The sequence below is a fragment of the Nothobranchius furzeri genome, chromosome 13 (genome assembly GCF_043380555.1).
Source record: "Nothobranchius furzeri strain GRZ-AD chromosome 13, NfurGRZ-RIMD1, whole genome shotgun sequence".
Lineage (NCBI taxonomy): Eukaryota > Metazoa > Chordata > Actinopteri > Cyprinodontiformes > Nothobranchiidae > Nothobranchius > Nothobranchius furzeri.
Genome location: NC_091753.1, coordinates 42014446 through 42042368, shown reverse-complemented (window position 1 = coordinate 42042368; position 27923 = coordinate 42014446). Strand labels below are relative to the sequence as shown.

At 43.1% G+C, this 27923-nt stretch overlaps 2 protein-coding genes across 4 annotated transcripts; both read left to right on the top strand.

The window, feature by feature from the left end:
- Positions 1-966: 966 nt before the first annotated feature.
- On the top strand, positions 967-16670 carry clasrp (CLK4-associating serine/arginine rich protein). Of its 3 annotated transcripts, none has more exons than XM_054742669.1 (21): positions 967-1118; positions 4868-5007; positions 5137-5234; positions 5317-5418; positions 5635-5714; positions 5873-5957; positions 6068-6204; positions 10832-10928; positions 11078-11156; positions 11235-11308; positions 11393-11434; positions 11516-11704; positions 12006-12302; positions 12385-12570; positions 12705-12744; positions 14045-14105; positions 14237-14295; positions 14491-14537; positions 14653-14738; positions 14950-14974; positions 16043-16670. In XM_054742669.1, the coding sequence occupies exons 2-21, from the start codon at positions 4909-4911 to the stop codon at positions 16095-16097; spliced, it is 1938 nt and encodes a 645-aa protein (XP_054598644.1). In that variant the 5' UTR covers positions 967-1118; positions 4868-4908; the 3' UTR covers positions 16098-16670. The 3 variants fall into 3 exon arrangements, 2 of the variants coding, with proteins under 2 accessions (XP_054598644.1, XP_015806912.1); XM_015951426.3 differs by having other exon boundaries at positions 991-1118; positions 16046-16315; XR_001572299.3 differs by lacking the exons at positions 14950-14974; positions 16043-16670 and having other exon boundaries at positions 991-1118; positions 12705-12748; positions 14653-14710.
- Positions 16671-17022: 352 nt separating this feature from the next.
- Positions 17023-27039, top strand: znf296 (zinc finger protein 296). Its single transcript, XM_015951425.3, has 3 exons — positions 17023-17405; positions 20074-20436; positions 25178-27039. Exons 1-3 carry the CDS (start codon positions 17354-17356, stop codon positions 26902-26904), a joined length of 2142 nt encoding a protein of 713 aa, XP_015806911.1. The 5' UTR covers positions 17023-17353; the 3' UTR covers positions 26905-27039.
- The last annotated feature ends 884 nt before the right edge of the window (positions 27040-27923 follow it).

Sequence of the window (27923 nt, the reverse complement as noted above, 5' to 3'; positions counted from 1 at the left end):
CAGAACCCAGCCTGTAGATTAGAAGGTTTGCATTAGGTCAAGAGGTGCCTCTGAGTCCAAAATCCTTTTAGTATCATTTTAACCTTTTTTATTCCAGCTGTTGTAAGTGATGTATTTAGAGCTTCCTATGTTCACGTAATGAAGCTTATAAGTTATATTTGTATGTGTCAATATTTAAAACAGACAGAAGCTTAAAACTGCTCCATTTGCTGTTTTACTCTCTCCACACCCTGTTTTTGGTCTGATGGCAGATTCATCAGCTGTCTTACAGAGACATCTAGTGGCCACGACAACATATGGCACTCTCGGTGAAGCTTTGATCTTTGTTACAAAACGTTATTGTACAAAGATCATCAACAGCTCTGTTCATACATCTTAAAAACAAGTGAGTACATACATTAAAAGTAATATATCAAAACATGTGAACAAAATATCATGTTGCAGGTATGTGGACATAGATTCTATTCATATTGCACAGAATATTGTGATGATATGAGGGTTTGAAGTGTTACATCATTCAAATTCCGATGGTTTGAATGTTGACTGTGTTCATTTTTATAACCAAAACCTTTAAAGCGAAAATAAGCCTAAAAATGATCTGAATAATAACTTTAATCATGATCATGAGACAGAAAACACATAAAAATAGCCCATATATAGCCCCATTATAAGTTTATTGTTTTTTTTATGGGTCTGAATAATTTAGCGATTATTTTCAAGTCTGGAGTAAACTTGTTAACAACTAATGTCATTTGAATTATTACCGTATTACTAGTAAACTGGAAGTTATTTATCAGTGCTTGTGTAGTACTAGCATTTATACTCATACAATTAGTTAGCTTTCTCAGTTTAATATGGTGCACTGATCTCCACATAAGGCATTATTTATCTAACGCATCTTTTATTTTATATGTATATTTAAGTTAAACACTTTGCAGATTCATAGTTTTGTGTTTATCTACAGCGCCCCCGGTGGTCGTTGCTGGTACTGCGTATCTGCACACGGGGGAAAAGAGAGAGAGAGGGAAAGCGACAAGGAGGCGTGAGTTCGCTACGCTGCAACGTTAGCTCTTTGCTGACGAAACCCCGTTTATTTGTGTTGGTGGACAATAAAACAGGTACGAATAGAAATGCATTTGCTTTTTACAGTTGTCTGTGATATTTCGTTCGCGTGGCCAGGCCGTGAGTCACTGTGGTCCTGGCGTTTGTGCAGAGTGGATTAGCAGAGCTAGCGTTGATGCTAACGGGCCTGTATGCGCAATGAGCCTGGAGCCATGTGTTGGTTAATAAATGCCACGCACACTTTATAAACTACCATATTTAACATTATATAAGGCCGATAGTTGTACAGTTATTCCACAAATCAGACATTTGAATGATTAACTAGAAGTAGCTTGACAACGTAGATATTGGGTAATTAGCTATCATGCTAGCTCCTGAATGCCATTTGCATTTGCTAAACGACTTACATAATTTCACTTATTCAAATGTTATTAACTATGTATGCAGCTGTGGGATTAAGGTTATAATTAACAGGACATTTTTTGGAAACAAACTTCGTTTAGAAAAACAGCTACAGCTTAAAACAACCGTCTGCAAAGATAAATCAGAGCTGTCAGCTGCTGGTACTAGTGACTAGTTCTGCATATTTAATAGATTTATTATTTTTGAACAGTGTTTGATAATTGAGCCTCGTTCTTAAATCGTTTAAACACGTGGAAAGATCCAAGTACATTGTAGATAACACAAGTAACACATTTGTTTATTAGTTCTTCATGTTTTTGTTCTTAAATACCGTTTTGTGTCCTAGTCTCAGATCTGACCTGCAAACTCAAATTGGCTCTAGAATATGAAGAATCCTGGAAGAGAAAAAGTTATTCTAGAAAGCAGAAATGTAATTTTTTTTTATTACAAACCTACAAGAAACAGCATTTTTATATCCAATAAATGTTTGTTTTCTGTCAGTGCGTTCTAAAATGTTTATTAGAAATACTAAAAATGTTATTTTTCTCAGCAGTTTATAATTTGATCATTATCTGCATTAAAACTAGGGATGCACTGATTTGAAAATGTGGGGTGATATCGATATCCGATATTATCACTGTTATACCCGATAACCAATATTTATTGATATTACATTAATATAAGAAGGAATGTAAGGAACTATCAATACATTGAAATTTTGTGTAATGATACTGAATCAATATTTAAAAGTAGTGTATCAAATTTTTATTGAGAATTTTCAATGAAACTTATACTATAGCTCATTTGTGTGGTGCTAGTCAAACCCCAACTGCTAGGTGGCAGCAGTTTTTACCGCCTTCACTCTGACAGAGCAACAAAATCTTGCAATAACAGTTGACACACTTGGAGGCATCTAGTCTGAGTTTTTCAGTTAAGTTCAGTCAATAAATGACAAGTATTCATTTCAGGGCAGCAGTAGCTCAGGAGGTAGAGCGGGTTGCCTCATGATCGGAGGGTCAGCTCTTGCAGGGGTATTCTGCTGTTGTGTCCTTGGGCAAGACACTTCACCCAACTTGCCTGTGTTGGTGGTGGTCGGAGGGGCAGACGGCGCCAAATGGAAGCCTCGCCTCTGTCAGACCTCCCCAGGGTGGCTGTGGCTACAAAGTAGCTTACCATCATTGGCAGTGTGTGAATGTGAGAGTGCATGCAAGCATCTTTGAGTGTCCTAAACAAGCGCTATATAAGTTTGATGTATTATTATTATTATTATTTGGCATTTGATATTTAAAGATATTGTATTGTAATATAATATGTTATTATTATTATAAACCAGGGATCAAAGTTCTCCGTCGTGGCGACGGAAATCCGTCAGTTGGAATAATCAGAAAAAAGTTCTGTCAAAGTCTTCTCGTGCTCACTTGGGTTTTGTAGTGTCGCTCTCTCTCTCTCTCTCTAGCGCTCTCCTCTTGCTAATTGAAACGCACACCGGTGTTGTTGAAACGCGTTTCTCCACCGTTCTGCGCTGCCTAAGCTGCAAAAACGCGCACGCTCATTGCTCGCTCCCTCGGTGCGCACAAACACAAACTGCACTCGCACCAGGCGCTGGGATTCTAACAGAGCCAACATGATGAGCAGAACCAGGACCCAAATTCCCGGTGGGCCGATCTGTGGTCTGTGTTTTTAGTCGTCTTTGTTTTTTCGGGCCTGTGTTCAGTCATGACACTCTGCTGATCACCTGCTGATGAGAGGATTTCTCTTGTCAGTGGAACAGGCGAGCTGCTGAACAAGCGTTAGTTCCTAGAAACACTTTCTATGCCCAGACTGTAGTGACCTGTTTTTATAATTTTATAATTAATATTAAGTGAATGCACTAAACCCACAAATGATAGAAGATAAGATTAAATATTATTAATCATATTACTATCAAATGTAAATAAGTATAACAGATAACTATTTCATTTCTAAGGTTTGGATGTCTGTGAACATTACAGAATATTCAGACTGGTGTAAAGAACATATTATTAATAACAGGTCATGATCTAAAGCTGGTCTGAGGTATAAAACTCTGCCCTGGGCCTAAAGCCCTGCAACTCACACGTTCAACATGGAGCTTTGCCAGCTGATTGGTTCTTCTGGTGTGCAGTTCTGGTACTGAGCAGCATGATGCATCAGCGGATTTCACTGTAGTCTGTGTTCATAATGGATTTAGAAAGAACAGGAAAACATTGTTAACTCAAATATATCATTATAATGAACATGTATAGACACTTTATCATACATACCTAACAGCCTGTAACTCTACTTTTCCCCCAAAAATGCACCAGACTGATGCGTTTAAATATAAAATGTCCAATAATTTTTTTTTCCGGGGGGGGGGGGGGGGGGGGGGGGGGCGTGCCGCAGGACTCCCCTAGAGTACTTTAATACTTGTCATCTTTTTTACCTCGGAGAAATCTCAACACCCACACTTTTAAACACTGTGTATGTGAACGGGCTATTCCAAAATTTTCAGAAACAAGAATACTGACCTTAAAATCAATCAAAACCTGAATAGTGGCCACGTGTAAACAATGTGAGCCCCCCTACCAATAATTTCCAGTCAGATGAGAATTTTTTGCTTCAGTCCCTGTTATATACTCACCACACACATTTACGCTTCTGAGATGAGTGTCACTGTCATATCACCAAACCGTTATGCATCCCCCCCCCCCCCCCCCCCCCTTCTGAAACTGATACACAAATGGCTACTAGATGGGAAAAAAAATACTGTTTGTTTGGGCTGGGACGATAATCAATAAATCAATTAATCGTATGATAGATGAAAATGTACTAAATATTTCCAGCATCAATATATCAAGGCTAAGAAATGTACAACTCTGTTATTATTATTATCTTTATTTATTATCATTATTGAAGTGCAGTTTTGGTTTTTGGCACTGGATAGGCCATTGTATTTATTGTTTTGGAGAGACAGGGTCTATTTTATTGTTATTGGTGCAATATTTTTTAACAAAGATTGAAAATCCTTTTTCATTTATTTATTTTTTGTTTGTTTGTTTTATTTAGAAGTTTTGGTTCTGGACTTTCCTGTGTTAAATAAAGGTTTAATTGTTGCATTTTAAAGTGTGTACTTGCATTATTATGATATTTACATTACATAAGTGTTTTTTTTTTGTCTCAATAATGTCGACAATATTATCGTTTATCGTCAATAATTTTTTGGACAATATATCATGCAGCAAAATTTGTTATTGTCCCAGGCCTACTGTTTGTGAATATCAGTCCAGTTTCACATATCAGACCGATGCGTTATGTTCAAAAATGACGAACATTGACCGATGCCGATATAACGTATATCCCTAATTGCTCTTTTTTGTGTTGCTTCCCGTTCACCCCTGAGCAGCAGCCGTGCCTAGACGCGCTCCCACCCCCAGCGGTGCCGTCATGTGGCAGGAGGCCCGCAAACATGAGCGCAAGCTCCGTGGCATGATGGTGGACTACAAACGCCGCGGAGAGCGCCGGAGGGAGTACTATGAGAAGATCGTGAGAGATTTTGTCATCTAGCTGAGCAACACATAACACATATTTTGTTTAAATATACTTATCTTTTAATGATCAGTCTTTAGTGTGATAATTTGTTGTGTTTAACCGGCTCTTGTTGTTTCCTAACAGAAAAAAGATCCGGCTCAGTTCCTCCAAGTTCACAGCCGAGCCTACAAGATCCACTTGGATCCTGCGGTGGCGCTGGCTGCAGAGAGCCCAGCAAACATGTGAGAAGAATCATCTGCATGGACTTAAAACCACAGCACTGAGAATGTGATGATAAGCCTCCCTCCTCTGTTCTGTTTAAAGGATGCCTTGGCAAGGAGATGCCAACAACATGATTGACAGGTTTGATGTGAGGGCTCACCTGGACTACATCCCAACTTACACCCCTCCTCTGCTCAGCACATCGTAAGTGTCTGAAAGACTTTTTTACCCACGTTACATTTAAACAGTGTGAGCCTGTTTGGTGGACATTATGGAAGAAAAATGCCTCCTTTCCTCTTATATTAGTTTATTTAAAGTGTTGTGACAGAACAACGAGACCTTTAATTTCAGGTTTTGTTACTTTTATGATACTATTTCTTTTCCAAAATAAAAATCTAATCATCTCCTTTTTTCATACAGCACCCCAGAGCAGGACATGGAGGAGAGGAAGTGTAATTATGAGCGCTACAGGGGCCTAGTACAAAACGACTTTGCCACCAGTGAGTATTTACTTGTCAGAATTCCAGTTTTATTTTTAGTGCAAGCATACAGATCTGTACATTTGCAGATTTGGCGATTATTGGTGACTTAATTTGCTCTCAGTGGGAATATTCTGCTGTTGTGTTCTGCCTTTTAACCCTCTGATGTCTTTCTGCAGTCTCGGAGGAGCAGTGTTTGTACCAGATTTACCTGGACGAGCTCTACGGTGGCCTGTCGAAGCCAAATGAGGAAGAGAAGAAGAAGTAAGTAAATGTTAAAGTGGTTTCATAATCTTTGTTTTTTAATGTTGTCGTTATTTGCTGTGTAATGTGAGCTGCTCTTTCATTCACAAATCCTCTCCCTTGTTTTGCAGACTTGCAGAGAAAAAGGTTGCCATCGGTTACACGTATGAAGACAGCACGGTGCTGGAGCCGCACTCCCAGTCAGATAAAGATGAAGATAACTCGGAGAACAGTGAATCCGAAGAGGACGAAGGCATTCCTGATATTGGTGAGGAAAAATTGCACGCAAAATACCTGGGACATTTACCGTAAATCCTCTAATACAGGCCCGGGCCTCTATTTGACTCAAGCTCATCAAGCTCCAGGCCTTTATTGGAAGGAGGGCCAGTATTAGAGGCAGGCCTCTATTTCCATTTGAGCAAAATGAACTAATGTTCCTTGGAGTTTTTGACAATTAAAATTGCGCCCACATTTTCAAAGTTAAACACATTTCTTTTAACAACGGTAGTTTCTGCTTCAGCCATCTCCCCCCTCCCCCTGCTTTAGCCCTCTCCCCCCTCCCCCTGCTTTAGCCCTCTCCCCCCTCCCCCTGCTTTAGCCCTCTCCCCCCTCCCCCTGCGCAGCGGCCGCAAACTCACTGATGCGCCTGCAGCCTCTCGGGAGTTCCTGCTGCTCTAAACATTAAAATAATTATTTCATTTTCTGTTCCTCACTTCTGATGACCATCAATGGTGGCTGTTTGTTGCAACAGCAGGTACAAAAACTAACTTGTTTTTATTTGACTATTTTTCTGTCCTGTCTGTTTATTATCTTCCTGCATCTCCTCTCAATCCTAAAGAAAAACTGCTACCTGGGTTCATATATATCCACCTCATGAGTTACCTTTGAACTGCAGTTCTAAAAGATCTACCGACCGCAAAAACAGCGGAGTGCTCGCTGTTTGTCGGCCGTATCAGTGATCAGTGCGTCGGAGGACAAGGTGATGCGCGCAGCGCCCCGCTCCACAGCATGCAGCAAACGCATCAGGCGCAAATAAAAGACAGAAAACATTAAAGGAAATGAACCAACATGAACGATCGCGTGTCAGTACCTACGGTCTGGCACAGCGCGTTGCCCCCACCCCCGAGCGCAGGAGCTTGTCACCTGCTGACAGCAGACTGCTGTCTTTTCCGAGGGCTGCATCTTGCCGGTCATTATCACGTGACAGCGACTAGTCGACGACAGGCATAAAAAGTCACTATAGTGAAGTTGACTAGTTCATACACCCCCTACTGCTGCTCTCCAGAGTGTTCTGCAGCATAATCAGCACGTTCTCTTTGAACTTGATAGTGTAATGACCTGGCTGGGGTTGTAAGCCAGGTGCATTCTGGGTATTGTGTTATATGTGTTTCCTATCGTTCTGCTAGTTCCTATGTGCTGATTTGCGTGTTGTGGGAGTGTTATGTAAGCCACAGGGAAGTTGATGTGTGTTCTGTGGAGTGGGTTGAATTAGCATGGTTAACTGACACCGTGACTCTGTGTGGTAGGAGCGTGATAGAGGATCGTGTCTGTAGCGTTACAAAGCGTTGAAGAAAAAGCCTAATAAAGGTCTGCTTGAACCTCTACTGCCTCCTGCTGGTTGATTTGGGGACTATAACCCTGCCGCTGGGACGCTCATACTTGCTTGTTACTACATTCCACCCGGCCACAATAAGAGACCGGCCAATATTTACCTCAACTGACTTTGACACCGGCCACAATTGGAGACCCGGCCTTTAATTGAATACCGGCCTGTATTGGAGGATTTACGGTATTACATTAACATGGTGGGACCTGAAATATTGTTGGGGACAAGTCTGTAAAAGAGGAGGAAAAGTAAACAAAGCTTCAGAAAGGTGAGGAAATGAGTGAAAGCTGGACACACAGGAAGTGAGCTATTTATGGCTAGCCATTTTATTATTTAATCAGCAATCAGACCTCTATGATTCTTATTTTTATAACAAGTTGCAAATTGAGCTGAAAAATGTTGCACCAAGTGTTCCATGTTTTAAAGAGAGAGTAAAGCTATTTGTACCATAAATCCTCTAATATTAGCCTGTATTTAATTAACTGCCGGGTCTCATATTTTGGTCGGAGTCGGCGGAGGTGAATAATGGCCGTTTTTTTATTGTGGCCGGGTGGAATGTGGTAACAAGCAAGTACAGGGCGGTTGTGTCATCCGTCTCACTTTTGATTTGCCAGTGATAGACCACGAGGGTAACTTTAACCATGCAGGGACGAAGAGGAGGCGAAAATTTGATATCAAGTTCAAAGAGAACGTGCTGATTATGCTGCAGAACACTCTGGGGAGCAGTAGCAGGGGTTGTATGAACTAGTCACTAGTCGACTTCACCGCTCTATAGTGACTTTTTATGCCTGTCATCGACTAGTCACTGTCACGTGATAATGACTGGCAAGATGCAGTCCTCGGAAAAGACAGCAGCCTGCTGTCGGCAGGTGACAAGTTCCTGCGCGTCGGGAGGCAACACACTGTGCCAGAGCGTCGGTACTGACACCCGCCGTAAAACGGACATTTAACCAAATTGTGACGTTTACCCTCTTGCAATTTAACCTTCCCCTCACCGCCATCCTAACCTTAACCAGCTTGTGCATGCAAAGCTCTGATTGTTGACGCGCTCCAGACATCTGCGTCCTGAGCACGGCCACAGTAACATTATCAAATCAGGTGTCGCCACCTCAAAAACTAATTTAACACGCGATCGTTCATGTCGGCTCATTTCCTTTTATCTTTTCTGTCTTTTATTCTTTTATTTGTGCCTGATGCGTTTCGCTGCTGTGGATCGGGGCGCATCACCTGTTTTGTCCTCGGTGACACACCTAACTGATGTGGCTGGCGAGCACTCCACTGTTTTTGCGGTCGGTAGATCTTTTAGAACTGCAGTTCAAAGGTAACTCATAAGGTGAATATATATGAACCCAGGTAGGAGTTTTTCTTTAGGATTGAGAGGAGATGCAGGAAGATAATAAACAGACAGGACAGAAAAATAGTCAAATAAAAACAAGTTAGTTTTTGTACCTGGTGGTTGCAACAAACAGACACCATTGAAGGTAATCAGAAGTGAGGAACAGAAAATGAAATAATTATTTTAATGTTTAGAGCAGTAGGAACTCCGAGAGGCTGCAGGCGCATCAGTGAGTTTGCGGCCGCTGCACAGGGGGAGGGGGGAGATGGCTGAAGCAGAAACTACCGTTGTTAAAAGAAATGTGTTTAACTTTGAAAATGTGGGCGCAATTTTAATTGTCAAAAACTCCAGCGAACCATTAGTTCATTTTGCTCAAATAGAAATTGAGGCCTGCCTCTAATTCTGGTCCTCCTTCCAATAAAGGCCTGGAGCTTGATGAGCTTGAGTAAAATACAGGCCCGGGCCTGTATTAGAGGATTTACGGTATTTTCTTTTTCTATTCTTTCTGATGATCTGAAAAATATTCCAGTCTGTGAGGATTTTTTGATCCGTTGCATCCCTACTGGTTTCAGATTCTTCTGAATATGGGAAATGTTTTATAAAGATTTTCAGTTAAAAATAGGGCTGCACGGTAATAGGAAAACCTGCAATATGCGATAACAGTGATTAATATTGCAATGACGATATTACTTGCGATAAATAAAGACTTAACTCAGGAAAAAACCAATCAAAAACAAAGAGATAAAAATGACCAAAAAAAAAGAGAAAAGCTAAAGATGTGAGGAAAGGGAAAAAGAAAATGAACAAGAAAACAGGGTGTCCGCGGGTCCTTAAAAAGTCTTAAATAAGCTTTTCCAAATTTAAGGCCTTAAAAGTCCTTATAAATGACCAATAATCCTTAAATACAGTTTCCAACGGTCTTAAATTACCAAAGACGCAATAAACTAAATTCTTTTATTTCTATAAAATTTTCGTGAATTTCTAGTTTGCGTTCAGCATTTTTTGTGCATGATGTTGCAGTAAGCGTAACCGTACACATTCAGTTGGTTGTGAAAGGGGGCTATTTTTAGATGAGCACATTAGCTGGTTAAGCTAGTGGGAGCTTCTTTGGTGTGTTCTTGCTGTGTTGAAATTCTAATTCCATCTTTAGTTATTTTTAAAACACAGGAAGGTTTTTATTTATCTGCAGCGTTTCGTTTGCGGCTGCAAACTTCGTCAAGCTGACGAAACGTTGCAGGTAAATAAAAACCTTCCTGTGTTTTAAAAAGAACTAAAAGATGGAATTAGTGGGAGCTTGCGCCATGGGGAAGTGCAAGTTTAATGGTAACTGGATGGCTAATCCCGCGTTCACGACGTGGTTGGCACCGGTTCCAGGCAATAGCTGGAAATTAAAGCTGAAATTTAATTTAAAAATAGCTTCAATTTGGTCAAAGTGGCCTTAATAAAGGTCTTAAATTTGACTCCCTTAAACCTGCAGATACCCTGGAAAAGGCAATCAGTGGATCTGGGAAAAGCAGAATCAGCATAAAGAACACAACAAAGCTAACTCAGGTGTTTGCCAACCATCTAAATTAAGTGCCGTCTGCCTCGGCCACCCACTTGGCCAAATGGGTGAAGAGCTCTATTTGATTTGTTAAAAAACATCATGCTTTCGTTTGATTGACAGAATGCATTATGTGTAGCAAGCATTTGAGCTGAGCATTCATTGCGATATTTATCTGTTCTTTGCGATATGCATATTGCGCATTGCTGATATCGCAATAACAATATGTTTGCAATATATTGTGCAGCCCTATTTAAAATGCATCTATGTGTATATAATCTCAGCAGAAATCGTGACATAAGTCACTGTTGGGTTTGATGAGGATGTATGTAGTGAAATTTTTATGTACTTTTCTAGATAATTGAACTTTTTTGCAAAATATGTCATGTTGTAAATATTGTTATGTGCAGACGTTGAGGTCGATGTTGATGAGCTAACCCCAGAGCAGCTGTTGGACCTGAACAAAATGGCTACTCCATATGGAATGGCTGAAGGCGACTTTGTCAGGTAAGCCATCAGCGGACTCATAAATTTGTGAGGACTTTTTTCTCGCGCGTGTGTGTGTGTGTAGGGGGCAGGCGTATCCCTCTAAATGTTCTTTTATTTTGAAGGTAAAATAAGAGTTTGCGTTTAATTTTTTGATTGTTTTTTGTCAGGATGTTGAAGAAAGACAAGGAGGAAGTGGAGGCCATTAAGCACGCCAAAGCTTTGGAGGCAGAGAAGGCCATGTACTCTGTAAGATTAAATTGTTTAAATAAATTAGGTTTTTTTCTTTTACGTGCAGATTTTTCATTTACCTTAACTTTGTTTCAGGGCCGTCGCTCTCGCAGACAGAGGAGGGAGTTTAGGGAAAAGAGGTTAAAAGGCAGACAGATCAGCCCACCAAGGTGAGTCAACAGGTTTAAAAATATTAGGATGATTTAATCGCAACAAGACATCTGTATTTATTTAGTCACCTGGTTTTATTTCAGCTATGCCAGAAGAGACAGTCCCACATACGATCCATACAAACGGTGAGCTAACTGACATTTAATTTTCTGGTTACTTGTGTTTGTGATGAAACTAAAATTTCTGATGTCCCTGATCTGCTTCAGGCCAGAATCTGAGTCCAGCTCCGAGTCTCGGTCTCGATCCCGCACTCCGGGTCCTGAGAAGATCACATTTATCACCAGCTTCGGGGGCAGCGACGATGAAGCTGCAGCAGCGACACAAGCTGCTGCTCCTCACTCTGGCCACGCCCCCTCCAGCTTGCAGCACTCTGCAGGTCATAGCAGAGGCTCCCGGTCGGTAACTTTCCCTCTTCTCACCTTTTTTTTCCCCTTTCTTTTGCATTATGTACATGTCCTTGATCAGAGCAAACAGATTACTGGTGAGGGTGGACCAGATTTCAGAGTAGCTGTTAGTGAGGAGCTGCTGCTGAGAAGCAGACAGGGTGAATGAGAGAAGACCTGTGTCACAGCAAAGGTTAGAATAGGTTCAGGTAAAACAGAAACGTTTGTATGGTTTCAGATCAAAGTGTTGTGAAGACAGGCTAGGCGTTAGCCTGGAATTATTACTGATTCTCTTGTTTCTGCATTTGTTCAGGAGACGCAGGTCGTCCTCCAGCCACTCCCCTTCCTCCTCCTCTCGCTCCTCGTCTCGGTCATCATCTCGGTCATCGTCCCACTCGCGGCGAGCCCGGCGAGGGAATGGGAGACGGGATGGGCGCCGCTCTTTGAGTCACTCACGGTCCAGGCGGCGTTCCAGATCTCGCTCCAGAGGTAGAGGAGGATCCTGGAGGAGACGCGACCGCACAAGGTCACGATCCAATGACAGAGACAGAGCTAGGGACAGAGACAGAGACCGGGACAGAAGGCGATATTCAGCACGCAGACGAACGAGGTGGGATTATTGTCATCACGAAATCACGATTGTTGTTAATTCATGAACACATCCGTTAACGAAGCCTTTTCCTTTATTCCAGGTCCCGCTCCAGCTCGCGGCAGTGCAGTAGTTCCAGGCACAGAGGTCGGAGCACCGGAGTACGCCGTCGGAGGGAAAGTGACAGCCGCAGTCCCTCTCGTTCTTCCAGTCGTCCACGACACAGTCCTTCTCCCCTCCACCGAGGGTCCCAGCCTGCTGCCAACTGTGTCTCTGACAAGCTGAGAAAGTAAGCAATCAGAAAAATGGGCAGTTCATATTGTTCTCAACCCACCATACTCTTCCTCAGGTGTGTTGAATAGTTAACGATGACCTATAAAAGAGGACGTCCTCCTCATCATAACGTGTCCTCTGTCTCCTCAGGCCTGACACTGCGGGTGGTAAAGAGACGGGAGCTGCCAAAGTCAGTAAGAATTTGATCCTGCTTGGTTTCTTTCTAAAGCCTACGCCTCCCTCATCCTTGACAGGCTGACATGGTTGTCCATCACACTGGAATATAAAAGCCATTGTTGTCCTCCGGACAAAATAACTGCACCCCCCTTACCAAATGTGGACGTACCCTCGTGTTAAGGCCCAACAGCTGTTTTGAATTATCATTATTCTTGCAAATAGTGAGAATTTCAGAATCAGTTTATTCATTTCTTCATTAAATGAACATCAAGGCTTTCTGTGATTTCTTATTTTATTGTGTGTGTGTGTGTGTGTGTGTGTGTGTGTGTGTGTGTGTGTGTGTGTGTGTGTGTTTTGTGCTGTGCTGTGCTGTAAAAACACTTATGTAAGAGAATGGGGTGTGTAAATGTTAGGTTACAGCTATCAGATGTAGATGATTTTCTGTAAGAAAAGTCTACTTTAAACAATAATCTATTAAAGTTTTATGCTTCATCTTAATAAATTGAGTAAATAAAGGAGGTGCTCACACACGTTTTACAAAACTTTGAGGAAAACTCCCTTAAGAATGAAGTTTAGCCCAGATTTGCATCAGAATTCACCTCAGTCAGCTGGATTGGTCAGGAAAACAACGTTAAACGTGTTTATGTTTAGAGAGGTAATATTGAAGGTTGCTCTCGTGTTCTCTACTGACTTCCAAGAAAAGAAGGAACAGTTTGTAAAAAATGTCAAAAGGATAAATAGCCCAGAAATTATGCTGTTCCTCTGTGCTGAGTGTGCCTGCAGTGTTGTGACCTGCAGTTTTTCTTGCCTGGCCAGGTCTGAACAGCCCGTCGATGGGTGTGTCGGAACTAGAAACGCCACTGGCTCTTTATGAACTTCTCTAAACTTGCTGGACCTGAACTTGCTCGTGTTTCACTTTGACCCTCTCTCCTCCTCCAGCCGTTCTACTTCCTTTTATCTCCCTGACAGTAGTGTGTGTGTGTGTGTGTGTGTGTGTGTGTGTGTGTGTGTGTGTGTGTGTGTGTGTGTGTCTGTGTGTGTGTGTGTGTGTGTGTGTGTAAATACATTGTGTCCAACTGACTGCATCCTAGCCTTCGACTGTACACACACACACACACACAGCCTATGTGTGTGTTTACTCAACAAGCAACACTTGTAAATAATGTATCCCTTGCATTTTTATCTCCACCAGCTACTGTACAGAGAGGTGATGGTATAAAATTGGTTTTATAGCACAGACACAGACACACACACATGCAAAACACTTTTCTTTGGACTCTGGAAGCTTGCACTAAATCATTTGTCACTTGCAGCCTAAGCTGACGCCTCAGGAGAAGCTGAAGCTACGAATGCAGAAGGCGCTCAACAAGCAGTGTGAGTATGCCTGAATGAGCACGTCTCTCAAAAGCTGTGCACGGTTTTTGTGAATCTATGCAAAACTTTAAAGGTCTAACACGGGTTTTCTCTAAATTTCTTGTTTGATTTCTTTTTCCCCTGACCTGCAGCCAAGGCGGATAAAAAAGCTGCTCAGGTGAAGATCCAGCAGCAGGAACACAAGCGGCAGGTGTGTGTGTGTGTGTGTGTGTGTGTGTGTGTGTGTGTGTGTGTGTGTGTGTGTGTGTGTGTGTGTGTGTGTGTGTGTGTGTGTGTGTGTGTGTGTGTGTGTGTGTGTGTGTGTGTGTGTGTGTGTGTGTGCGAGAATCTATGCTGAAACCAACCCTTCCCCGTCATTTCCCCTCATTGCTTGTTAATTTTACAGGAGCGTGAGGGAGAGCTGCGAGCCATGGCACGCAAGATCCGTATGAAGTATGTGTGTGTGATGATGTGTACTCACTAGTGTGCATATGTGCACACTCTGGTGTGTAACTGTGTGTGCGTGCATGTGTCTTGCAGCTCTCTGACCTAAAAGTTTTGTGTTTAGGGAGCGTGAGCGACGTGAAAAAGAGAGAGATGAATGGGAAAGACAATATGGCCGACAGAGCAACTCACCTTCCCCCTCCAGATCCAGTAAGACGGGACAGTTTTTCATCACAAATAGATCTATATAAAAACACAAATTAGTTTAGTTTACCCTACAAGGCTTTTTGTAAATGCATGCCAACAAAATGTCACCAGCTAAACCTCAGATTGATTTGTTACCACCAGTTTGTTTAAAGGGCTAAAAGACGTTAAGACACGATCTTGTTTTTATTGTGGCTCTGCTTCCTCTGTCCCTCAGGCCGAGAGTCCAACTCATACAAAAGGTATGTAAGACACCACAGGAATCTTTACAGTCCCAGTGAAGCGTTAATGTTTGTTTGATTTTCATGTTCATACAAAACCCCGTCTCAAAGACCCGTCACAAAGCCTGCAGATTAAACCCGTACGTTAGGCAGCTTTCTCTTGAGCTGCAGATTAGTCTTCATGTTCCGATGCCAAACGAGGGTGGAAAGCTATTTTATTTATTCCTGAAACCAAAGAAAATCTCAGCAAAACTAAACTCAGTTTGGAAAACCATTCGTGTTCTGGGAAGAGCCAATAGCTACTGTTATTATTTATAATATAATAAGTAGTTATACTAACCTGGATATTTGATTTAAGATTAATTAATCTCTGATGTTGATTCTAGGTAGTTAAGGGTGTAAGAAAATAACAATTTATTGAAATATTGCGATATTCCGATACCAGTCTTGATTATTTAAATGCAAAAAGTTCCTGTATTTCTTTTGTGTGGTGCAATTCAAATCCTGGCTGCTAGGTGGCAGCAGTTTTTAACCTCATTCATTCTGATGGAACAATTAGAAATAGCGATGATTGTGGATGTATCTTTGAACCAGCTGAGTTTTCCCATCAAATTCAGTGTTGAAAATTGCAAATATGTCTGGCTTTTAGTATCACCATATATCGTATCGTCTCCCGTTGACTGTGATATATATTGTATCGCCAGATTCTTGCCAATACACACCTCTATGGATAGTAATTAAATGTATGATGCAGCACAAACAGATTTAACAGTGACTCAACATCAAAACATGTCTTATGTTGTCTTGGGTGGAATTCTACTTTTACACAAAAGTTTACATGAAGGGGGCGGGATTGAGCTTGTAATGAAACCAGCCTACAGGGGGCGCTTGTCCCATTCTAGGCTTGCACTCAGATGTTTAAGCTGCAGGCACAGAAAACAAAACTAAACAATTAAGACTGACAGTGTGACAGTCAAATGTCATTTTGCTGTTTTTGACATGTCTGGTGTCAGAAAAGATCAGATCAGTGATGTAAATATTGCTATCATGTGCTGGCGGCTTTTCTACAGCGATTTTGTTTTTTCCCAGAAGGTCACGATCGCGATCTCGATCTCGATCGCGGAGTCCGTATTACAGATACTAACAGGTGGACGTGGTGGACTCATCCTGCAGAACGTCCATTACAAACTGTCCAACAAGAGCCACTTACATGGAAATATGAAGAGGTGGAGTGACTGACTGTTGGTAACCAAACCAGCTCATAAGCCTACAACTCAACACGATCGCTCGTACTGCTCATACATGAAACAGACTGTGATTCTTTACTCATTTGAGATTTTTCTTCAAGATTTCTTCACCTCTGCATGGTACATTTTTTGTTTTCCCTCCACTTCCTCTGGAGATATTTGTACAAGGTGAAAGTGTGTAACACAAAGCAGTACCCATGGTTTTGCCTTTCATCTACCCAATGTCAATATTCTACAACAATCTACAATTTTGTAACGGGAAAACTAAGGAATGTTTCAAGCTGTCTCATAATTTGATTTGCTGGATATGAATTATATATAAATCCAAATCTAACTACTTTAAAGGGGGAATCTGTCTGTGTTTATTAAACTGTTGGTTGCTCATTTTGTACTCAGCTGGCCAAATACAGAAACGTGTTTCTCTAATGTGGAATGTTAAATGCAGAAAAAATAAAAAAAGATTTTGAATATTTTTTTGTCTTGGTGTTTTTGTATATATTGAAACAATAACTGATATTGTAGAAATAGCTTGATTTATTGCAGTTTTGGAGTTGTCAGTAGTGCGGTACTTTGTTTTGACCAGTTGGTGGCGACAAAAACAAGATGCGAGTTTTGGATCCGTGCTTGAACTTTAAATAATTTTCATTTGAGTGATTCTTGAAGATAATGAGTGTCGGAGCCGCAGCTGGTCGGAGCGAAAAGCAGAAGTGAATACTGACCTGGTTCCTGCTTGGTTTTAAAACACCTGTGGAGAATTAGTTCCCTCAGAGCCACTGAGGAGGAACTCTGACGATCCCCGCCTCATTAAAAAACATGATTCAGTCAGTCAACACTGACTAAACTCCAGTTTGTTGTGAGAAAATTAAAGGTGATAAGCGTGCGTGGATTGTTTTACCCGAAGGGGGCGGGATCAGGGTCTGCGGGGCGGGCGGTGTGCTCGGTCCATGCCCCCACCTCCCTCTGTCCTGCGCGCTGCTGGGAGAAGAAGCGTGAACTTGAACGCCGTCGCTTCAGCTCAGTGCGAGTCCAGGCGGAGGCCAGCAAGTCTTATCAGTCCGTCCCCGCCGCTCGAGTGTCGGTCAACTTATCAGAGAAGGACCAGCTGGACTGGGTTTGGTTTGGGACCCTGAAAAGGTGCCAAACGCTCTACGCGATGTCCAGGCGCAAACTTGGAAGCCGACCGCAGCACCTGAGTGCTATTCAAGGTAAACCGGAGGTAGAGACGTGGTGTGTGGGCGCGATGGTGCCGAGGCTCCATAATAAAAGTCTTAAATTACTACAAATGCATCTCCTGGTTTGGTTTTGAGGCTAATTTACGTTTCATGTTATCTGGCGTCGGTTATTATAACCTAATATTTAATTGATAACCAATAAGCAGGTTATTCTCTCTTCCTCAGAGTGTTTATTTAATGATCAGTCCGGTCATGCATGTATGTTTGAAGAAGACCCCTAATGTCCGCGTTGTTTGTCCTGATATTGTTGCTGCAGCTCGCACAGAGGAAGGACCGGTGTACACGCTTTGCTCAAAGGCTACAGGTCCGAACATGATTATTAATATTTCCAGGTTAGAGGCAGATAAAGTTTCAGGGGGGAGTTGGACTGGTTTTCTGGATTACCACATAAGTTTCTGCCTTAAGACCACACACGCACGCGCGCGCACACACACACACGTATGCTGGAGTTTTTTAAATTATCAGCCAATTAAGTGCCCACGTATAAAGACTTGCCCTGTTCAGTTCTGATTGTTTTATTGTATTTATTTATTGGTTTATTCATTAAGGCAACGAGAACCAGAAATAAAACTCCGCGGAGAAAAGAGGACAAAAAGTTAAACAGTTTGTTTTTTAACAGTTCTCTAGTGGAGACCAGTGGTGCGTGTCTGCTGTGACCACAGGCCCTGACTCAACCGTGTAGTGTGTGTGTGTGTGTTTGTGTGCGCGCGCGCAACCGCGCCTTGCAAGTCTGCACAAACAGCGGCTCCGAAACAGGAAAGGTGACATTTTTAAGTAACAACTGGTGCGATCCGACTTGAGACTGTACTGTCTGTACCTGTCCTGCATGATAGCCTGCCCAGTCTGGGCAGGTGCATTCAGCTCAGAGATCAAGGTGTGCCCATGACCGTGTTGAGCAATAGACTTTTGACCCCCCTTTCCTCCTCCTCTCCCTCCTCTGTACCTGCTCTTGGCGGTTTACACTCTCCAGGGGTCATCGCTGCCCCAGAAACTGCGGTTGCATGTAAAACTACAAAAACCACATAAGATATGTCAGCTTAAATGCTGAATCGGATGAGCAGTCCTCGCTTATGAGTGAACTCAAACAGGGCCTGCTCTTATCTTCGGTACCTCCAGTCACTTTTTTTTCTCCCTCTTTTATTGCAATCTACTTCCTTTTGAGAAACTCCTGCTGCTCAAGCTGGTATGGCAACATTTTCTTTAAAGGGAAAGTTAAAAACTCCTCTGCGCACGTCGCATTTTAGTTATTTCTGGGGAGCAGTTGAGTCGATGGGACGCAGAGGTTTAATCTGAGACAGACCGTTGCCCCCCCACCCCCCCACCCCTCCGCCCAAACAGCCAGAGCGAGCAGATCCGTCCCTGGTTAAAGGAAGTGGTCAGTGTTGGCCTCATTCAGGTTCTAAGTGAAACTAGCACCAGGCCTGCGTGTCGTTCCATTGAGGTCAAATATACTTTGTGTTCAGCTGGATGAAAAGGTTCTGTGTAGAAGACCCAACTGGAACCAATCATGTTGAGTGCTGGTATGTCAAACCAGACATGTAGATTTCAGATTGGGATTAGTAATCTGTGTCACTTGTTTACTCTTGATTTTAAAGAAAGAACTAAAGTAAAATGAGCTCCAAGTGTGATCACTTAGAAGTTTACATCAGTTTTACTCTGAAAACAATCGGATGACTTTGTTGCCAGATCATTTTTGATTCATTATTTAACCATAGAAATGTCACGTTTTATCCTTTTCAATTCAGTTTGTTTATTTAGTGCCAAATCACGACAAGCCCCATCTCAAGGCACTTCACAAACATTCCAATAGAGTTCAGTTCATTGTGCCAATTAGCTAAAGGATTCCTATAAGGAACCCAGCAGATTGCATCGGGTCACTGACTTATGTCAGAGACTTTACGATGCCCATACTAAGCAAGCAGCGACAATGGAGGAAAACTTCTTTTTAACAGGAAGAAACCTCCAACAGAACCTGGCTGAGCATGTGCTGCCATCCGCTATGACTCATTGGGGTGTGAGAAGACGGAGCAGACACACACACACACATGCAGATGCACGCACAGTTTACTTACTTCTAATTTTTCCACAAAATCAGATTTTAATTAATTCCTCTCTCTCTAAGAACATTTAGTTTCAGGATTGAGGTACTTATAGGGATAAAATCCAATAGATAAAACAGTAAAACATCTTTTGTACGTTCAGACTGTGTTTCATCCAACTACATTACGGCTCTTTTATTAACGCAGCAAAAGTCGTTTTTTTGCCTTGATTTTACTGAAGTTTCATCAGTAAAAACAAGGTAAAAATAATACTATTGCTGTTGAAAACAGAAACGTAATAATGCATTTACTGTTTTGTAAGCCAGAGTAGTGCTCTTTGACAGTCCCGCTCCCATTTTTGCACAACTTCATTCATAAAAGCTGACCAAATGAAGATTTCACCAACTAAACCAGCAGCTGGCACTATAAAGTTGATCTTGACCTTAAATAAAAAAAATCTGTGTTCTTGTCTCTCTAGAAAAAAATTTCTTTTCAAACTCATTTTAAGATTTTCTATTTTAAATAGCTTAAGAGGTACAAATGGCAAAATAGTATTTTTGGGGGTGTTTCTGATTATAATTGAACCTTTTCTCTTTCCTCAGATGCTCCTGATATGGAGGGAGGCACAGGCTCCTCAGGTGACCAGCCTCCTCTTCCTCCTCCACCAGTTTGTTTGCCTGATGAAGGTCGTGACTTGCTGACCTGTGGCCAGTGCAGCCAGGCTTTTCCGCTTGCTCACATCCTGGCATTCATCCAGCACAAACAGGGTGGCTGCGGCTCACAAAACCAAGCCACCGACGCCGCCACCACCCCACCTTCACCTGCCAGCCGAGCCGGGCACCATCAGGTCGCCAACGCCAAACCTGGACCGGGCTTCATCGAGCTCCGAAGAGGCGGTGGCACCAGGGACCAGTCCTGGGTGGAGGAGCCCGATGTGAGCTTGAAGGCGGAGCTTAGCAAACCAGGTGAGGACATGAGACACAACAAGGTGGCAGGTTGCTAATGAGTGACTCTTTTTTTTTTTACTTCATTTCGTCGCTCCTCCTTCCTCTCGAGTCCAGCTCATTAACTAGCCGTTGCCATTAGCAGGCCCGCGTGAGTTAGTGACGCTCAGGCTAATTGTGTGGAAAGGAAAGGCATCAGGAACATTCAGAGGGCACCAGAGGTCCCCAAGGACCCCGTTCAGAGCACCTGAGCTCCTTCCCTTCTCCCTGGCTGTCAGCCTCAGAGGCAGACTGGCCAGGTAAACATGTTTCTTCCTGCCTGTCATTCACCTTGACCCAACTCAAACCACATCCTCTAAACCCTCTCGGCTTTCTCAAAGATGAGGGTTAAGTTCAGGTTTGCAGCACGAAATGGTCCAGGGAGTGAACTGGAAACAGATATTTCATCTCTCCTCACCGTAGTGACACTGTAATGGAGGACATTGCATCATGTTCGGCTCCTCAGCCATGTTTCTCTGTTCTGCCCCGAGCTGAGCCACCTGACCTCCAGGGAATCTCCTCCTGCTTCTCCTTCATCTTTCCTCTACCTCCTTTTCCACTTGTTTTTACATATCCTCGTTTTTCCTTGTTGTGTTTCAAACATTTTTATCAAGTCCTTTTTTTTTTTTGGTCTTCACACTTTAATGTGTTCCTTTAGAGAAAACGGGCACAAATGAGACTGTGGGCGCTGGGACGCCAAATAAAATGTCACGGTGGGACAGATCAGAGATCCTCCAGTTCTCATTAAAATCCTTTTGAAGAATTTAGACCCGCTGCAAAAAAAAAAGTTAAAACTTTAGTTTTATTTTGATTGTCTTGCAAAAAGGACTAAAAGTCCACCTTACTACTTGACTTTGCACATGTTTGAAACACTCTCCAGTGAAACACAAGCACACACACGAGCAGTTCCTTCCTTTGTGCTAACGCTCAAGAGACACGTGCATGCACAATTTCCGTTTGTCCGCAACTTGGGTTTCTTTTTCAGTCTTTTTTAACTCGGAGTGTCTCACTTAGTCAGAGAAACTAGCAGTTTAGTAATTTGCCACCGTCGGTTATTACACAGCAACCCTAACACGTGCACGGGACCAGGCAGGAAAGAGCACCACAGCGTGTGAATAATGCAGTGGTAGAAAAGTTTGGATTAAATTTTTATTGGTGAACGTTTGTTGCTTTTGTTCAGTTTTCTTTCTATTCTGACATGAAGATGTTGGGTTTGTATAGGTTCAAATGAATTTAAACGTTTTGGTTGTTTTTAAACGCCTGAAAGTGTGAGAGCAGTTATCCCTTAACACCCCAGCTTTCTATTTTCCGCATTTGAAAAAAATAAAATAAAAAAAGAAGCATCAAGGATGGTGGAGGAGAGGGGTTTAGAGCGAGATGGATTACTGAAGATCCGCGTGCATCTGTCTCATTCCTTTTTATTTATTCTCCTTGTTTGTTTTTTTCCCTCCTCCTCATCTCCGACGCCTTTCCATTTCTTCCCCCACATCTTCAACACTTTGCCCTCTTTTAATTTCTCCCCCCTCCTCCTCTTCCTCTCTCCTCTCCTCCCTCTGCCTCCCGAGGGAGAATAGATTCTGCCTCCTGCTCGTTAGTGCTTCCAGCCAATCTGCATTTTTAATTAGTAGTTATTGCTTCTGCTTAATATTCAAGTGCTACCCTGGGCCAAATGGGAATCCTTACAAAAAAAAGGAGGAGTGAGTGGAGGGAGAGTGAAGGAAAGCGAAACCGGCTGGGTATTGTGTTTCTCTCCAGGACCCCGAGACAAAAGCCCCCCCTCCCTCTTCATCCTCACCCTTAGGGAAAGATTTGGTGGTTTTTTTAGGGGGGAGTCAGGGTTGGAGGATGGGTCTCGATACAACTCGAAGGGTGACATATTTTCATGGTGTCTCTTGGCCCTCCCTCACCCTACATTACAATCTTTTTATCTGGTTCGGGTTTTATCTCCCGAGCCCTGACCTACCTATCCTTCTCCATCTTTCATTTTTTTTCCTGCTCTTCACCCTGTTTTTGTAAGTATCTCAACTTCTCCTGGGTTTCTCCCCAGGCTAGGTTAAAGGACATGAGCACCACAGCTCCTCTCATCTCCAGACAGAGGGAGGGTGAAGAGGGGAAAGAGAGAAAGAAACAGTTGCTCTCTTTTTCATCTTTACACCCCCCTCCCAATCCCCCCCTTCTTCCAATAAAATACAGAAGGATTTGACTTGAGGAAACATGAAAGAGGCTTACACCAGAGTCGGCTTTGAACCTCTCCAAGTGTTTAAAAAAAGCTTTTCCTTCGATTTGGGGATCTTCTCTCCAGTTCTGATTTATGCAGAAAGGCCTCATTTGTCAAGCGGGCTGAGTCAGAACCTGATTTACATAAAGCGTTCGTTTTCTGCGTTCTGCTAATTAGCAATTTGCAGCTTAATTGGAGAGTGGCTCTTGGTGAGAAGACAAAGCTGTCCACATTTAAAAAGTATCTCCAGACGACTCTTGCTGGCTTCACTTTTCTTTCTCACTTTGCTCTTCAGAAATTTTCTTCACACCTTTTTAACTTGTTAAGGTTTTCATTTGGGCCAGGTTCTTCATCAGCCAATTCTCCACCCTGTCTGTCAGCTAAATCTGGTGTTCACTGTTATTTTTACACGTCAAAATCTTCTATAACAAAACTGTACCTGTCTGCATGTGAGTGTTGTTGCTTTGCAATGATTAAACCACAAAGAAACATTTCTAATCATCTTGGTTTTGTCGCCCTGAATCATACAACTGGTTGTTTTGGTTTTCAAGCCTTCAGCTAGTTAGAGCCTCAATCGTGAAACTTGTTTTCCCTTTCTGCTTTTTAGGAGAATTTAAAGGATTTATTGGAATTAGCAAGTAAATCAAGTCTCTGCGTCAACAAATTAGTTGCCTATTATACCTTAGATGTTTAGACGTTCTGGCCTGAAAACTAAAGACAATATGAATCTAAAACTGGCGTTCTCTCTAATAACAATGATATTCTCTAATTTGATTATTTATTTTGGATTTAGTGAGAATAAATGACTTCAGATGTATTTTCTGAATCACTTCTTCATTCTAAATCCTCTTTAAAACTAAAAGACTTTATTTAAAAATTAAAGTAAAATATTCAACAACTAAATATGTGCCGTGTGCATGGTTTCTAGGGATAGACGGGAACAAAGTACAGGTACTTTGTTGTTGTACTAAGATACTATAGGCAACTTTTTCATATTTTTAATTTTTTTGAGCCAGTATGAGCTAAAATGACCCTTTTCAAGGTTAATGAAATGTCACTCGGACCCCATCATCTGTGGCCAGAGTACTGCATTTGCAACTTCAGAGTGCCAGTTCGGTAAGAAGGGGCTGAAAAAAAATTGAGCTGACATACCTGGCGCTGCAGTTTGCTTCCAGCACGCTTCCTTCATGTTTTAGATCATGAACACAGCTGATTTGTTTAATTTAGTGATTAAGCGATTAGACACCGAGGCTGAGGAGACATTTCTGCTGTTAGATTAAGGCGTTACAGGGTTTTCCCCCAGAAAATGAGTTTAGCCTGGCGGCTTTGGCTGGGGAGGGGGGTCACGCCCTCCATCCTGCAGCCTGGCGGTTGGGCAAGGAAAGCTTGGCGGCGCTCCTCCATAAGAGCGGGGCGGGGGGTCGCGCGCTCCATCCCACAGCACGCCTCTGTGGGAGCGCGCGCGGGGGGGGTGGGGTGGTGGTGGTGGTGGGGGGGGGGGGGTGCACATGTTCCGCTGCTGTTTCTCACCAGTATCAGCTGATGGAGGGCTCTAGTTTCGTTGTGCCGTTTGTGTCAGCGGACACGATAGGGTTGGGGGGGGGGGGACATGATACTTAGCCTGGCGGTTGGGCAAGGAAAGCCTGGCGGCCTACCAGGCTTATAAAGCGCTGGGGGAAACCCTGCGTTAGACAAACGCACCGTGGGGAGATTAGTTTTGCTTTCAGTTCTACGAAACGCACACTAGGGGGTGGTAAAAGCAAGCCAAAACATCCTAGTGTCTCTTTAAGTAGCTTTCTTAACTTTTTACTTTTGCTCCAACATTTGTATATATATATATATATATATATATATATATATATATATATATATATATATATATATATATATATATATATATATATATATATATATATATATATATATATATATATATATATATATATATATATATATATATATATATATATATATATATATATATATATATATATATATATATATATATATATATGGCCCCTTTTGCTCCCGGCTACGGCAGCACACTTCTACACACAACACATATTTCAATTATGAGTACTTCTACTTTTTTACTGTTGCATACTTTTTATACTTGCATCAAAAGTCTTTTGGATACTTCCACTTTTACTTAAGTAATTTTTTTTACCCCTTTATCTGTACTTTTACCTAAAAACAAAAAACTCAATTCCTCCTTCCACCTGTGATGCTTTCTGCAGAAATTCACTTCTCTCAGGTAATCTGAGATTTACATTTACAGACTGTTAGTAAATTTTGTGACACCCTAAGAATCACCTGCTATCAAAAGGCAGGTGATAATTATATCTGCTGCTGTGTCTCGTGGAGCTCTTGGTTTTAATGAGACATTCAGAAAATGATCATCAGGTGTTGATTTACAGCTGTTTAACCTTTTTTAGAGTCAATTCAATTCAAGATGGCCGCTACAGCTTGCAGGCATTGACACGATTTCTCCATTTTTGTTTGCAGCTCTAGATGAGCCCTTGTTTTTCACCTGCCTGCAGTGTGAAGGTGTGTTTTCATCTGCGTGGGCACTCTTGCAGCACGCTCAGCACACACACTCCTTCTGCATCTACCAAGAGGGTGAGGACTACGACATGGGGGGAAGAGGAGGGGGCCATAAACAGAGCAAACCTGCAGCAGCCATTCTGGACCCACGCCACCTCAGCCAGGCTCTTGCTTCTGCTTTTCACCGCCGCTCCCATCAGACTCACTCCACCTCCTCCAGTGGGAATCTGCAGGCGTTGAACTTTTCAGTACGACTCAGAGAGTTTGCCGAGGGGAATAACCTCAACAGCAGCTCTTCCATGGACCTCGGGTTGTCCCCGTCTTCGTCTCCTCCAGCAGCTTCTACTTTTCCTCAGACCGGTTCTCTTCCAGCGGACTTCCACTGTAAGCTGTGTGAGCAGAACTTCCCCTCCCTGCGGGCCCTCTCTTCCCACCGCCGGACTCACTCCTGCGAGAGGCCCTATCACTGCGGAGTGTGTGGGCAGGCCTTCGCTCAGAGTGGTCAGCTGGCTCGTCACATAAGGAATCACCACAGGGATGCTGCAGGTGCAGGAAGTGGCTGTGAGTCGGTGGAGACTGTCTTGTTGGAGGAGGATGCTGGGAGGATAAGAGGGAGGCTTCAGATGCAGTCAGCGAGAGCGGCAAAGGGAGTTCAGGGCTCCTCTGAGCTGGACCTGACCATACCTAAACACCCATCCTTGGCTTCAGGTCTAATGCTGCTGACCTCCCAGCTCAGACCCCCAGACAAGGAGCTGCTCAGGCTGTACCAGAACCACAGAGCTGGGACGGAGGGAGGAGAGGAGGGAGTTGAGGCTCATGGGGAGCCCCAGGCCACCTCCCCCTGCGCAAGTCCCTCTGAAGGTTCGCTAGAGAGCGGGGAGACGGGAGGAAGTGGCGAAAGCGGCATCGCCAGTGGCAACTGCACGCCTAAACGTCCAGAGATGAGTGACAGGACGCGAGGAGTCGGAGAGTGGGACAGTGAAAGAGGGGAGCTCATTGAGAGGGAGAAGGAGTGGGCTTCCACTCAAGTCAGTGAGGCGGTGCAGGAGTGGCAGAGGGACTACGAGAGGAGGAGTACCACTGCAGGAGGTGCTGCTAACGGTAAAGGAAACAATGGCTCCACTCCAGGTTCAACTGGGAAGAAGAAGAAGGACGAGGCCTGTGAATTCTGTGGTAAACAGTTCAGGAACAGCAGTAACCTGACTGTGCACCGACGCAGCCACACAGGCGAGCGGCCGTACCGCTGTGGCCTCTGCAACTACGCCTGCGCTCAGAGCTCCAAGTTAACACGCCACATGAAGACCCACGGTGCTCAGGGGGCCAAGGCGTCCTTCTTGTGCCAGCTGTGCGCCGTGCCCTTCACAGTCTATGCCACCCTGGAGAAACATCTGAAGAAAGTTCACGGCCTAAGCCACGCCAGCGTGGGAGCGTACGCACAGGCCAGCGCCGCGGACACTTTAGCTGCTTTAAGAGTGGGGGAGGAACAAGCAGTGGTGAAGATGGAGGAGGAGGAGGATGAGGCCAATTTGGACATGGAGAATAAAATTCAGGGTGATGTGTTAGTTAGCATGAAGGTGGAAGAGGAACAAAGCCAAGCAGAATATGCAGAGGGCAGTCCAGCCCTAGCAGAAGATCTCCCACATGAAAACAATGCAGAGGTGAGCTTAGCTTTAACTTCTGCTCTCTGAGAGAGAGAAAATTTTAAAAAGCACTTAACTGAAATCAAAAGTCACGTTTGAGGAAGAAACTGCAAGACTTTTTCCTCAGCAGCAGGGAGTCTCATGGTCCTGCCAGCACAGAGGCACACAGCAGCCTGCAGTCAATTCAGTGCAAAGCTGCTAGTTGAAAGTAAAGTGCCTACAGTTCTTCAGACCACAGAGAAAAACAAGGCCGTGACATTCAGCAGGGAGATTACCATAGCTCATGAACAGGAAGTGTGCCGCCACAGTCCACATCAACACAGGAAACCGATCACCATGTTGCAGCGCAGGATGCAAAAGACTTATGATTTATGTCTCTGATGACCTACTGGACAGGTGGAGATGAATAACTACTGTCAAACAAACCACAGTAAAAACAAGTAAATATATATATTGATTTTAAAACGCCCAGCAATAGAGGAATGTTAATATATTCAGCTCCAGGGGATGGAGGGAGGTCATGTTGTGCTACCTAGCTGTTTTCTTTTGAGAATACCTTTTAAAGACTTTAGAACAGACACAGAGCTGATCTGAATCCAAACACCGTCTGCCTGTAGTTTGTCACACTCCTCTTTTTAAAGGCGCTTGGTTGTCACAACACTTGTCACTTCATGTTTACAGGGCCCACAGGGCCGAACAAGGTTGTGCTCCAAACTTTGTAACCGTACGCATGAATAAGTTCCTGCTTTTCTTTCAATTTCTAATTTTATAGATGTGCAGATAGACTTTTAAAGTCTCACCTACTGATGTTTTTGTATGATTAGTCTCTATGCATAAAAAACCAGCAGTTTTCTCTGTGAAACGGGTGTGTATAGTTTCCCCCTTTGCTCTGTTTTCCCTCTCTGGTCTTTTCTGTTGGTGAGGTGCCGGACTGTGTGGAGCTCGTGCATGCTTCGAAGCCGTTTAAAGATGTTTCTGTTGGTGCCTGTCTTTGAATTCTTCCTAATTTATGGACTCTGCATGTTGATTGCTCAACGGACATAGTCTGTTTTCATTGCTGAACCTAC

Excerpts from the sequence above, each read along its gene's own strand:
- clasrp (XM_054742669.1), top strand. The coding sequence starts at position 4,909 with ATGTGGCAGGAGGCCCGCAAACATGAGCGCAAGCTCCGTGGCATGATG. Across the intron at positions 6,205-10,831 it reads CGAAGGCATTCCTGATATTG|ACGTTGAGGTCGATGTTGAT; the intron begins GTGAGGAAAAAT and ends TGTTATGTGCAG. Across the intron at positions 11,309-11,392 it reads AGACAGATCAGCCCACCAAG|CTATGCCAGAAGAGACAGTC; the intron begins GTGAGTCAACAG and ends GTTTTATTTCAG.
- znf296 (XM_015951425.3), top strand. The coding sequence starts at position 17,354 with ATGTCCAGGCGCAAACTTGGAAGCCGACCGCAGCACCTGAGTGCTATT. Across the intron at positions 17,406-20,073 it reads GCACCTGAGTGCTATTCAAG|ATGCTCCTGATATGGAGGGA; the intron begins GTAAACCGGAGG and ends CTCTTTCCTCAG. Across the intron at positions 20,437-25,177 it reads GGCGGAGCTTAGCAAACCAG|CTCTAGATGAGCCCTTGTTT; the intron begins GTGAGGACATGA and ends TTTTGTTTGCAG.